We start from the raw sequence: 13,906 nt of genomic DNA, 5'->3' as shown, positions 1-13,906 counted from the left end.
GGGCCCTTGAAGCCCTGCTTTCTCAGAGGCAAGAAAGTAAGGGAATATTGCACACTTTCAAGCTGAAAAGAGTTTAACACAGGGAATAAACCTTACAAAACTCTACAAATATGGCATTTCACACAATGCTCCTTCATAAACACCACAGACTGGATAGCAGTGTTTGAAACTTTTTAATATTGAGGAGATTGAGGACATATAAAAAAGTACCAATAAATCATTTAAAAAATTAATTCATAGGCATTATAAACAAAACATCACTAGTATTTATTACCAACAAGTATATGTCAGGTCGTTATAACTTGAGTAATAAAATGTCCAGTGTGCATCAAATGGCACTTTTAGATACACATTAAATGTGATCACCTCAGAAACAAGTGTTCTGGACAAAACACAATCTTGTAAAACTTTTAAGTATAAATTCATCTGTTATATAGCACTTCTATGAGATGCATGCAGTATGTAAAACATTTCCAAGTAAGTTCTAGGTGTCTGCAATTCTTATGAGGGGAAAAGAGGATTTAGTCCCTCTGTTGCTTTTTTCCTTTAGCAGAAGTTTTGGAATTATGTTCATTTTCTGCATTTGGTTCCCAGAGTGCATTTTTTACAAATCTAGAAGCAGCTCCTTTATCGAGTTTGGATGCCTTTTTCTTGTCTGCTATTTCTTTGACCTTGTTCATGTATGTTCTTATTCTCTCCTATGGAAAAAAGAAAAAAGGAAAAGTATTTCAAACCATTCTCCCAAGACTACTGCTAAAATGAATCAATGAGCACAAGTTCTCCACATTGTACACTTCTAGAACTACAACACCAAGAAGAATAGTATTACTTAAATAAATATACCAGGCTATTTACAATCTTGAGACTTCCCTTCAGCATATTTTCCATCACAGGTACCTACCACACCATCTGCATGACACCCACTGTAACAGGAACAAAAAGTCCTACAGAGATGCAGACTCTGCACCTTATTTGCAGAGATATGGGAACTGTTCTTGCAAACAAAGTTAGAAAATAAAATACTGAACTCAGTTTGGAGTTTGACCTACATAAAGATGCCAAAATAATATTTAGGTATTTGATACATTTATGAATGCATTATACTGCCTGACTACTGTCCACAAAAAAAATTCAGCAAGTCCAAGCAAAGCTAAAAAGTCATCTTAGACAAAATCAAAGATGGTACAAGCATCACACATGCAACTACCCAGAAATCTAGGGCTTAAGTTCCTGAAATGGTTAAGGGGCCTTATCAAAGAACTTATTTAGGGCAGCCTGATGAATTTCCAGCCATATCAGAAGTTCATTTTATGGCCATAAATAACAGCACAGGCCTATTTCCAGGGAAAACAGGGAAAAGGCACGCTTACTTGACAAATCTTAGCCTACCAGTTATTTGGTGTTTATGTTTTTTTTTTTTTTTTTTGACCAAACCATGACTTGGACTCAGCCCCACAGAACTATACCCATCCCCAGCTTAACAATCTCATTTATGTGCCTACTTGTCCTCATCTGCTCCTGCAACAATAAAATTAAATAAACAACAATAAAATAAATAAAATTACTTTGAGAGGGTACTAAGCAGCTTTAAGATGGGAATCTACCTCTGATAAATGCCTGCTTCTCTTTACTGATGAAGGAATATGTTTACAGTACCTCTGCAAAATATTTAACAATTTGGTTTACAGATTTCAGGTCTACATATTTAGCCTAATATGGTCTTTAACTGTAGGGCCTTTGGGTGTTATTGTCACACAAACAACAGTAATATATATACACACACACACATATATGTAGTGCTCTACCTGATACCTGAATTATGACATGTGAATTAACAGAACACGTGTGGATACTGCTAAAATAAATTTTGATATGTAACCCACACATTTCTCACACAGCCATTGCTACCTCTTTGACTCTGGAACAAAAGTTACAGGACTTACACTACAGAACTGATTTTCAACTCTTCAGTGATCATTATAAGCAATTGTCAAAAACTTGGCCACTCTTTCTGTATCAAAAACACAGCTTTAACAAGGAGGGCTTTACAGGGTCTGAAATCATGATCAGCTGTAATATTTCCTTGGTGACTGAGATGGCTAATGAGAACAGATGGCAAGCCTAATGTATTAACATGGGAAAAAGGAGCTGGAAAATGTCAACTTGACAAAAGAAATGAATTCTGATAGTCTGAGTGTGAGTTTTATTAATACAGTTTGAATACCTGCATGTGCACAAAGAAAGCAATTCTACAAACAAAATAATCATAAGAAAACAGTCTTTTTTAATTCCCTTTCCACATGAATAAGAACATCACAATGCCTCTGGAAGGAAGAAATGTGCATTCATGTGCAACCTTGATACTTGCAAAAGGAAAAGAGACCTGAGTAAAAATCAGCTATGAAAATACTCTTCAGAGTTAAAACAGCAGTTGTGAAGCAAAATACAACATAAAATATCCACAGCACAAGAGATAAAAGTACTTAGTATCACTAAATGAACACGATATTCAGATACTATATAATATAGGAGGAACAAAGTAAAACTGACAGAAAGCTCATGAAGTATTAAGTGATGCATTTTTTAATATGATACAGTCTAGACTACTGAAAACCTCACAAAATTAAAAATACAAGTATTCTTGTTATTCAGGCTAGCTTTCTGCATTTTTTTCGTCCTGTCTCTCATTCCACTGATTATGTAAGGATTACATTTAAGCTAAGTATTTTACATCTGCTGAGATTAAATATTTTCATTTATTCAGGAATTAAAATGAGTAGTGAGAAGTTTTGATTTCAGTTTTTTCTTCAGGCTAAATGATTCGGTTTTTTAAGTCAGCAGAATTTTCAAGGCCTTCTATACTGTAGTCATGCATCTAAATGGAATATAAAGACAAAACTGAAGATTTATTACAGGTCGTAAATATGTCACTAATGCAGAATTACTGGACAATACACATACAACTGGTGCCAAAAAAGCTTTTAGCTTTGTTGCTGAACTGGATTCTTTACTGCTGAGAAAATGAATTAATGGAGGGCTTGGAAGGGGGAGGGGGCACTTTCCCGTCTTCACTAGTAAATCAACCACACTGTACTTTTAGAGTCATACAAAAGTAAAAAAAGGCAGCCTCAGAGATTAACATGATTCCAAGTATTTATAAGAAAAAAAAAATGCCATACTGGAAGTTATAAATTATTATCAGGCCTGTAACATTTTTCCATTTAACAGATAAAAGTGAAAAGCTGCTCTGCACAGAATCCAATTCTCAGCCAAAGGTGGAAGATTATATCATTCATCATCCTTTTCTAATTTCAGCAGATTCTAGAACTTTACTTTAAACAGTACTGTTTAAAAGTAAAAAAAAAAAAATTACTTTCTTAATTAAGAGGCAGGATATATAAATAGTTATATAACACCATGTAGCATATGTATGCCATTAGAGCAATGTATCACTTTTAAATGTAGTTATAAACATTTTTAAACTTCTATTTGGTTTAACCATCCTGCACAAGTAGGACACATCCATCGTAAGCAACTCACCAGTTCTTGTTTCACTGGATGTTCCTTTGGATTGATTCCTTGGGTAGCCAAGTATACTACAAGAAAAAAACAAGATTGTTTTGAAACTGAAGACTGTCTATGACTGAGGACCCTATCAAACAGTTACATAGGAAAACCAAACCTTCCACACAAAATCATTAATAAGAATTGTTAACTGTGCCATTAAGTATCTGAAAAAATATTATTATTAAATATAGCAGCTGAAATACCCCCAGCAACTAAAATGGTTCAAATTTAACAACTACAATTGTTAAAGTTTCAATCCTTTAAAGAACAGAAAAGGTTGTCACAAAGGAACCAGAAACACACATGTACAAAATTGGCTTTTATAAATTTAGATTTTTGATTTGGAATTTCAGCATAATTTACCCAATGCATGACATTAATGTGGATCCTCAGGGACCCACTAAAAACAAATTTTTACTTATTTGGCTATGAGATATGATTATTTAGTGGTCTTTGTTGTCTAGGTGTTTGAATGGTAATCACAAATACTACATTTTCCTTTCTACCACATACTTACCCCAGAACATAGAATTTAATGTGTACACTGAAACCAAATCCAGCTTTGCTTGCTCAAGAGGATCTAACTAGAATGAAAAAAAAATCATATTTGAAGGTTTTTAAGCAAGACATACACAGATTCTGGTAATGTGCACATTTTATAATTGCAAATCTATTAATAAAAGAATACACACTGAAGGAGCACGTTTCTGCATCACAAGTTCAGTGAGACTATGTTTATGCCTTATTTCCATGCCATCACAAGACCATTCATTCTCTCCGAGTGTTCATGTAATTCTCCCAGTCTGAAGCTAAATGCCACAGTCCCATACATCCAAAAACACGATCCCTTAGCATGCAGCTCTTGAACTACTGCTCCCCATAGTCAGAAATTAAGTCCTTATTTTTCCACAGAAACTGAATTCCAAATAGCTGTTGCTATCAATGGAAGGAAAAGTTTAAAAGTTGCTGAAACACAAACGTCAATATACAATCAATGAATGTTAACACTACACATGGCAGACTGTGTCTTCAATGCATGTGAGAATACTCATGGATATAAAGCAAAGGAAGCATAAAGCTAATGAAAGGGGTTTTGTTTCCCTTGACTGTCAAAATCAATTTATTATTTTAGTCCTACACAACTTCCAGAAACTCTGATAACATCATTGTGCAGCTCACTAGTTCTAACATGGATACTGTCAAAAGATCTGTGTTGTCAAGACTGTTTTCTTCATAATTTATTTGTGTAAGAAATCCTCACAGGATAAAGAAGTTCCCTCATGTGCTGCCTTTTTCTTGCCCTACAGAAAGAAATTACACGTTAGGCTTTAAATGTTACAAGACAAGAGATGCTTATATGAAATTCTCAGGCACTACCTTCCTCTGATAAAAAGCCACATTTTGCAGACTTATAGCACAGCTAGAGGAGACAGCCCAGGTTCTGCAAGTCTAGACTTCTGGAATCAGATCAATTCTCACAACTGCCAGTTCACATCTTGCTGGGTACACCAGTTCCATCCAGTTTGTTGTGAAGAAGTCTCAGTCAAAAATGTGAGTGACCTCTCCATTATGGAGAAGCATGTTAAGGAAGGTCAGGAATAAGCTGTAATGTTCCCTGAGCTAAATGTCTCACTGGTGAAGTTATCACTTATTAGCTTGGAAGAGCATGTTTTGCACTGTTGAGCTTGTAAGACCATCTGGATATCTTAGAAATGTAAGGATTTAACAGTAGGTGACAAGTGTAAGAGTGTCATTTTTGTTATTTCCCAGTGCAGTGGCTGGCCTAACTGACCCCTTTATTTCAATTCAGGCTCTCAAGTATTTGTGTATTAATAAGGAAAAGAGTTTCAAAAGGAAGGTAACTTACCTTTTGCAAAAGCTCATTCCTAGAAACTGACATCATTGTCTTCAGCATCTCATCTACTGAACCAAGAGATTTTTCAAATGCTGTAAGATAATCATGAATTTCAGTGGGGTATTCTTCCATGTTATTATCATCTTCTGACATCTCCATCTGGAAAGTGAAAACAAAAATAATAATCCTTTTCATTAAGTACCTACAGACTGTAGGCATTTAAAAGACTGTAATTTACAACACAAAGCATTAGCATTCATTCATTAAACATTATAAGAAATGCCTACATGTGAAGAGTTCTAGCAGATAATGCCAGCAGCAACACAGTTAAAGGTCCTGCAATTTCAGGGATATCTCCTAATTCCTGTATAAAATGGCAAGAAGGAGCATTACAATTTACATGACTTTAGTACCTATTCTTGCAATAGTCCTAAAACAGTATTTAGTTTTTATGATCTGTAATAGAAAGAAATTATTTGCATGTTTAAAAGAAGTGCTCTATAAATCATAATGTGTAAAGAGCTACACCAAGCAGCAGGCAGGACACCAGGAAAAACAAAACCAAAACTAACTAACCAAAAAAAAAACCCAAACCACAAATCAAACCAATGGGGATACAGCTTCAGTCTGTCTTAGGAAGAGACATTACTTCAGCACCAGTTATGTCATGGTCAGTTCATTTATGTCATGGTTAGTACACAAAAAATTATTCTTGTGAACCCTGTATCCAGCTTTCTTAAGTCCCTATGGGGTATTATAATCCCCAATATAACTCTACCTATAACAAAGCTGAGTTGATTTTGGGATTTCAGAAAACTCTTGCAATCCTGTCAACAGATCAGTGCACAGCAACTGGGAAATAAGATGTGAAAACTCCCAAAGCACCCCTTTTTTGTTCCCAGAATTCACAGTACCATGGTATGGCTTGGTATAAACCAAGGCATCTGGCTGCTGGTTTATAATCAGTATCTTTAACTCCCCAAGATAATACATGGTTTATGATTTGAGAGGAATTAATGTTACTTACAGCTATGTTATTTTCTACACCTTCTACTGAGGAACAACTTTTCAAATGTTCTAAGGAAAGAAGAGAAGAAATATGTAATTTTCCTGCCTATTTGGTGAGCTGCATCAAAAACAGTGGGAGCACCTGGATCACTGCAGACTCTTAGAATCAGTGTGACAATCCCTCTCTCCAAGTGCTGAGTACAGAGGGAGGGAACAGAAGCTGGAGAGACTGCACTTTATCTAGGAACACCAAGCCACAACATCAGTACAAAGAGCAAAGAGCTGTCACATCACCGCAGTTGGTTTTAGAAAATGATTTGATCTTTCCCTGGCAAGAGCATGAGATATGTCAGGTTTATTTTTATTTATATTGTCTCCTGGGGGTCAAAAAGGAAGACAATTGGGAGAAAAAACAGTGTGGAGCTACTCAAGCTTGTCTGCAGCTTCAGTTTTAACCCCACCATGTGATTTCAGAAATATGATCAGGCAGTTAACAAGCCCAGTTTCTCTGCTATTGTTTGCACAGTTAAGAATTATAATCCTACTCAGCTGCATGACTGCTCATCCTGGTCAGAGCTGGTTCTCACAGTGAGTACAGAATCACAATGCCAAGCATGCTAAAGGTCCCCTCCCCACCCCAGCATGTAACCCACACACCACACAGATAAGTATTACTTCTGTCAGCTGTGGCAGACCCAAGGAAGAAAGCTGAGTCGGATCCACAAGATGCTGCCCACAGAAAGTCAAAATACCAATACAATTATTTCTGAGATTCACAATAACACTGATTGTGTTTTATTCTACCCTCCTGGCCACCTGCTTTATAATCTGTCATGTTAGGTTGATTAAAAGGGTTCAGAAAAAATGTTTGTTGCTTACTTTTGGTCATATAATACAGCATTAAAAACTATTCAAAACTACAAAAGAAACTAGATTTTCATGGTCATTAATACAGCCAAGTTTGGTTAGAAGGTGTCTGTCCTACACTCACACAAACATGGAGAGGTAATCCAATCCAGCAATCACCTACAGATGTCTCCATCACTGCAGTACTTAACTTTTGCTATGGTCTTGATTTGATAGGCAGGCATGAACATAGTGATAAGCTCCATCTCTCTCTCTCCCTTAACACAGCACCAGCAAGAATAAAAAAGAGAAGTAATAAAAACCTGTAGCCAAGCATGTATTACCAAAATTAATTGGAGCTGGTTTACAAAAGCTCTGTAGTGGCAGCAAATCTTCTGGGCACCAACCACAGACTGGCTGTCCTCCTGTGGAGATTGAGAGAGAACCAGGGCAAAGCCCAGCCCAGCCAGAATCTCACCATATCTCTGCCCTTCCCAAAAAAAAGCCCCTCAGGTAAGAAAGCAGCCAGCTGCACCATACCCTCACCTTGGCCATTATTGTCTCTTACAAATGGGAACAAAATTCCATGAGAGAAAGATAAAAGAAAGAAAAGGAAAAATCTTAACCTCCAACAATCGAACTTCAATGGAACAAGGCTGCCCTTTAGCCTGTGTACAGAACCCTTCACTGCTAAGTGTGCTGCTTCTGTCTGGGGAGCACAAAGAAATTATTAAACTTGTGTTTTCTGTTCACTTTAACAGGAACTAGCGAGTTCCTACTCCTGCTGTGTAGGGACCTCTGTCTTTTCATTAAACTGTTGTTTCAGCATAACTAATCTCTAAGCAGGATATATGTGCCAACAACGAGGCAAAAGTCAACAGCCTAAAATAATTTTGGTAATCTTAACAAGAGCAAACTACATTAAGAAACATGTGCACCAGAAACTTCACAAAGCTGTTTCTGCCAAAATCAATGCATGGGCTGTGTACTCACACCTGCACAATGACAGAGCCAAGGATAGCAGGGAACTCCATGACTCTCTAAATATACCCAAAAGCCATACTGCCCTCAGTAGTTATGTTTCAGTTATCAAATAACTAACAAAATTTTCATCAAAGTTCTTCAAGTGTTTCTTTTTGCAAAAACTTAAGTCAGTCCCTGAAGACAATGTTAATTAGACAGGTTTTCTGATTTGAATTTACTGACTTCCAGCCGGCTTTTACTTGGCACTGAGTTCTCACTTTAAAAATTAAGGACAGTAGCAATATTCAGGTAAGAGAAGTAATGAAAAATTCTAGCTAGGTAAGTAATGTGAACAATAGGGAATTCTAAAGGAAATAAGACAGAATTTTCATTATCAAGCAGCAAGACCTATGATGCACAACACATAACCTGTGGTTGTGTTATAATAGTAACACTTTAAAAGATATTACATTTTGAGAATGCAAAGAAAGGTTCATAACCCATAAACATAAAATACAAAAGAAATGGACTACTTTGATTAAGGACACCGAGGCAAAAAAACTGTGATGAAAAATGTTGTACAATTTCCTAACACCAACTTACCAGAAACAAACTTCCCTTTTAATAGCCCTGAGCTGCCATGTAATTTTTGGGAAAAAAAAAAAAAAAGAATATGTATTTGATTAAGAAAAGGACTTTAGATTGCAAAAGTAAACCATTTTAATGAGAAAATGTATGCATTGCATTTAGGTCTGTTTAAAAAGTGTTTATTAGTGTCCATAGGTGCAAAATTTCTGAATATTCTGAAATTTCTGAAAATTTCTGAATAAAATCTCATTTATTCAGAAAGATGACTGCATTTTCTGCTTAGAACACATGGAACACCTTGTTCTCTTTGCAGTCCACACATCAATATACTATAAACCAAAGTAGGTAATACAAAACTGCAAAAAGGTAGGGAAATATCAGACATTATTAATGAACCACAGAAAAGACATAAATATGAAAAGGAGAAAGAGAAGATATATGATCTTCTACAGACTATAAAAACAGCTACACAGGTGACAATCAAAAGCAGTTTGCTGTAGTGTTAACATGGCTATTGATCTAAGACACAACCAAGTTAAATGCCATATGAAGGTATTTTAAATAAAAACAGAATACAAATGGTTGTGGACAATACTACTGGCAAAATTAGCTGTATTTATCTTCCAGGATAAAGAGAAGAACTACAGACCTCTTCTAAGAAAAGCACACCCAGGAAAAAGAGAAACTGCAGTCAACTTTCAGGTGGTTTTTATGAATAATCTTTTAATATATCCAGAGGTGATTTAACACAAGCCCTCAAAAGCAATTGCCAGCTGGCTTAAAAAGCAAAACCAAACTTCCCTTCCTGCTCACACCCTGCTCTTCCCCCAGCAAAGCCCTGTCATACTGAAAGATATGAACTATAATTAGGCCAGAAGTACCTCCATGAGAGATTTTGCTGAAGACACATTGTGAAAGTAGTGGGAGCTACATGCATCTGTCATCATGGCAATAGCAAACTACTTAAGCAGAAATGAAAAATGCTCAGTGTTAGCATCATGCATGTGGTTTTCAATTGGAATTAAAGCTGCAAGTTCAGGATAAAAATGGTGCATTTGAAATATTTTGTAACATGCAAACTGAAGACAAAAAGCGATTTAGCATTCTGGTAATATTGCAATTCACATATCATGATAATTCTTGCATATTTCTTAAGCATTAAAAGGTCTTTTCTTCATACTTAGCTCAGCTCATACTAAGCTTAGCTCAGCTTTATTTTTTTCAGATTTTTCACCTAATAAAAATCAGATTGGGTAATTAGATTATTTCTTCTTTTCATGGATATTTACTGATTGCATAGAGGAAAAAAAATTAGAGAAAACAAAAACAAACCCAAAACCTTTTGGTCAGGACACATGAAACTGCTCTCAAAATCAAAATAACACATGAACATCATTGATATGACAAACCATCTCTGTCAGCTCCTGAAAACTGGCACTGTCCTCCCTCCTGTGAGTCCTGACTCACAGCCTGCAGTGAATGCAGCTGATGTGCAAGTGCAGCAACGTGTAACTTCTGCTCTAACACTGCAGGTCACTGCTGTGGCTGTAGGGCAACAGAACAACCAACATCCTAAATTTAAAGCTACCAGACAAGAGGATTAAATTCTTTGGCCACACACCTCCTTAGGGCAGAGAAATCCACGTCTGCAAAGTTCTGAGTACGAAAGGCTCTAATCTGTGACAGACACAAATAAATAATTACTTGCCCACTAATCATCACTGTGCCCACAGGCTCCTTTGCTTTGTCCTTTCAAGCCTGCTTGGGGCAGCTGGAGAACAAATCTAGTACAACTGCAGCACCCTTGCAATGCCAACTCACAATCCTGTTTGCAACAAAGATTTCCACTGCAAAATAAAAAAGCCTACATTGAAATATCAGGTGTACACCAGTAGGCTTATCTTGATCCCCTTAAAAACATCCCAGCTCAAGCCACAGTAGTTAAGCAGGGCATAATTTGTACTATGGTTCCAGCCATCAAAAAATCCTGCACAGAGCCATCCTACAAAACAGCTCATACCTATCAATCTCTTGCTGATGCCACTGAGTCACTTCAGCTTCAGAGGACTCGTGAAATTTATTCTCATCTGTTTTAAAAAGATCTTAAAATTTTAAGGGAGAGAATAGTATTATAGGCTCATTTACACTTCAGCTAATAAAGGCTGAAGGATTTCCCATGGGAAAACAGCTTGGATTAAACATCCCCCATTCACCACAGCCCCATCTACATCTACTGATGTAAACTTTCAACTCCATCTCCATCATGAAACTCTTTTACTCTCTGTAATCAACTGTCCGAAATGACACATCTTGGATGACACAGTGGTTTCTTTTTCTGAACAAATCCAACATAACCTGCCTCTTGTTCAGCTCCAACCCACCAGTACACCCAGCATAAGTACAATAATAAAAAAAGCTTTCTTCAGGTATGTGCAAACACTTCATCAGAGGTTTTCATAAAAGCTCCCGCACTAAGATATGCTGCCACACTTCAAATTCACTCTGATACTAAATTTGTGCCTCTACACTGGTCTTTAAAACATATACTTTTCTTGGCACTGAACCTACTTATTGTGCAGCAAAAGATTGTCTCCTTGGACAAATCAGTTTACACACAGTGGGGACAACAATAAATGCAGAATACTTCTGTCCTGCCAAATTTGCAGCAAACAGGAAATGACCTGCCTGCAGTCTGCACCTCATGTACATTTGTAAACTATGGAGAGTTTACTACTTCTAAAACCTGCTGCCACACTCCATTGATATCAGCACCATGAATATGGATATCCAGAATTAAAGCCAAGAGGTTTTTCAAATCCTTTTGAACTGCTGACGTAGTTTCCTTTAGCCACTAGTACCACAATACATGAAAAAAGCACTTCCCTTTACTGGAATGCAATTTTCTGTATTTGCTATTTGTGTAGTGCTCTCTGTACCATTTTGAACAGCAATTCAAATGTATTTTTGGCTGTTTTTTATTTGGCTGTGCTAAATATTACTTTTATTTAGCTGTTCAATATTAGAATCATACCCATTTTTTGGTTCAATATAATGCATTAATTGTGGGATATTTGTATTCTTAGCATCAATTTTACTGATGCTGGAGAAAACCATCTACCTAGAGCTATGGTGGCCAGTCCGTTCCAGTATATTGTTTATTTATTTAGAGGAAAAGTAGACCACAGATAAAAAAACAATGCTAAAAATCTTAAGCCACTTCAAAGAGAAAGGAATTTATCATAAAGGTTTGTGTGACTTGTGCACTGCTTTTCTGACATGAAGCCTGAAAATTCTACCAATTACTTTCAAGTTCCTCACACTCTGGAGAATAGCCTTGGGTTGAGTGTTTTCTCATTTCTTTACCAATGGTCGTACTGCCAAAGTATTAGTAATATCCAGGTATTTTAGACTTGAAGTGGTGTTTTATACTTTTAAAACCAAGAAATGTGCCAGACACGTGTACATGTTGATTCTAAAATCCAGTTCTTCCATTTTTGTTTGTCTCAGAAATGAGGCCTTTTAATCAGCATCATCTAAAGTTTTATTTGCTAGTGGAAGTACATTCCTCGATATTATATGTGTAATGTTAGAAAGTTACGCTGTATTAATTCTCTTAAGTTGTGTGTTAAATGTAGTTTTAAGTTACAACATAATGTTGAAATAGAAACTCTGGGATATAAGTTTTGCTACAAACTCAAGCAAGAAGATGAAATAATCAAGAAACTCTTCACACAGAGATGTCAGCGAAGGGGGCCCATAAAAAGTTACAGCCTCTTTATCAGGAAAAAACATTCTTCCACCTTCTCTCCGTCTTTTTAAAACCAGTAAGATTAAAGAGAAGTTAACAAAAACCAAAAAGTTCTTAATTTGCAAAAAAAAAACATTATGCATCATGTATGAGATATATAAATATACAACAAGCTATTAAGGTTATTCCTTTGTTCACAAAGAATGTTTTTCATAACTTAGTACCCGAGAGCATCCGGACGTCAGTAATAATCTCCCTTTCACTGCCTTGTAATTGTCCTACCTCTAAAATTTATTAGCCTAATTATATTTTTGTATACATTTTATTATTCTTAAACCTCCCCAATTTTAAAACCCGAGCGATCGGCGTTTTTTCCCCACGCCGCGACTCCGCGGGGACCTTCGAGCTCCCCGGGCTCCAGTGCCCCGCCGCGGGCGCGGAGCGGAGCCCCACGCAGCCTGGCCTCCAGCATCCCCAGGGACGCACGGCCGCCCTGCCTCCCGCTTCCCACGGGCTCGGGAAAGGCCTGGAGGCACGGGGCACGGCGCTTACCTGCGGAGGGCGGCGGAGCAGCGTGTGGGACCCGGGCACGGCGGCGGAGCAGCGTGTGGGACCCGGGCACGGCGGCGGGGCGGAGCGGGAGGCGCCGGCGCTGGCGGGAGGGAGCGGGGCGGAAGAGGCGGGCTGGGAGGAGGGCGGCCGTGAGGGGAAATGCGTGTGGGCGGTGGGGCCGGCAAACGGCAGGATTGGGTTAGGGAGTTGTTATGTGTAGTGGATGTAATTCGTTTCTAGTATGATATGCGTGGTATTGAATGTTTGTTAGAGTGTACGCGTTTGTGTTAGGATTGCGCCCTCACTCTCTCAGGGGAGACTGGGTGTATATTAGAAACTAATTTACAAGTAAGAAGGTACGACTCCGCAAGAGATGGGCCATGGCTGGGGAGATACGGAAACCCAGGTGCTGATCGTCACAAAAACAACCCGAGATGGATCTCATGGAAATCCTCAGACAGATCCGTGTGAATGCAGCCTTTCAAGAAATTCACCAACTCCTGACACTAAATTGTTCTCCCTCATCACCAAAAAAAATCTTACTAACATATCGACTCTAAATAGAAGAAAAGACTGAATGCTCAAATCTTAGCCTCAGGCGGAATTTTCCCTATAAAATCCACATGTGCCAGGATGGAGGTGTGTGGGCACAGAGGAAAACCTCTGTTGAGGTGACTCCTTGTGGCACACCCAGGGCAGACCCCAGGCTCGGCTCTGTTCTTTCCTTGTGGCTGGCTAGATAGAATTTGATTGCAAAATAAATATTTTATTATTTCATA

The 13,906-nt window shown here is 37.7% G+C and overlaps 1 protein-coding gene across 4 annotated transcripts; it reads right to left on the bottom strand.

The window, feature by feature from the left end:
• Positions 1-154: 154 nt before the first annotated feature.
• On the bottom strand, positions 155-13,254 carry C1D (C1D nuclear receptor corepressor). Of its 4 annotated transcripts, XM_085577228.1 has the most exons (7): positions 13,206-13,254; positions 13,128-13,174; positions 6,450-6,499; positions 5,435-5,581; positions 4,085-4,151; positions 3,541-3,596; positions 155-698 (listed from the first exon to the last, which is right to left on the bottom strand). In XM_085577228.1, the coding sequence occupies exons 4-7, from the start codon at positions 5,579-5,581 to the stop codon at positions 522-524; spliced, it is 447 nt and encodes a 148-aa protein (XP_085433354.1). In that variant the 5' UTR covers positions 6,450-6,499; positions 13,128-13,174; positions 13,206-13,254; the 3' UTR covers positions 155-521. The 4 variants fall into 4 exon arrangements, with proteins under 4 accessions (XP_085433354.1, XP_085433353.1, XP_077637972.2 ...); XM_085577227.1 differs by lacking the exon at positions 6,450-6,499; XM_077781846.2 differs by having other exon boundaries at positions 13,128-13,242.
• Positions 13,255-13,906: the final 652 nt, after the last annotated feature.

This window comes from Lonchura striata, chromosome 3, assembly GCF_050655825.1.
Source record: "Lonchura striata isolate lonStrDom1 chromosome 3, ASM5065582v1, whole genome shotgun sequence".
Lineage (NCBI taxonomy): Eukaryota > Metazoa > Chordata > Aves > Passeriformes > Estrildidae > Lonchura > Lonchura striata.
This window is presented reverse-complemented; position numbering and strand designations above follow the sequence as displayed.

What these genes read in the sequence shown, in the direction of transcription:
- C1D (XM_085577228.1), bottom strand. Translation starts at nt 5,581, where the DNA reads ATGGAGATGTCAGAAGATGATAATAACATGGAAGAATACCCCACTGAA. An exon ending in GGAATGAGCTTTTGCAAAAG is followed by an intron (nt 4,152 to 5,434) that starts GTAAGTTACCTT and finishes TTTTCATTCTAG; the next exon opens with TTAGATCCTCTTGAGCAAGC. An exon ending in ATCCAGTGAAACAAGAACTG is followed by an intron (nt 699 to 3,540) that starts GTGAGTTGCTTA and finishes TTTTTTCCATAG; the next exon opens with GAGAGAATAAGAACATACAT.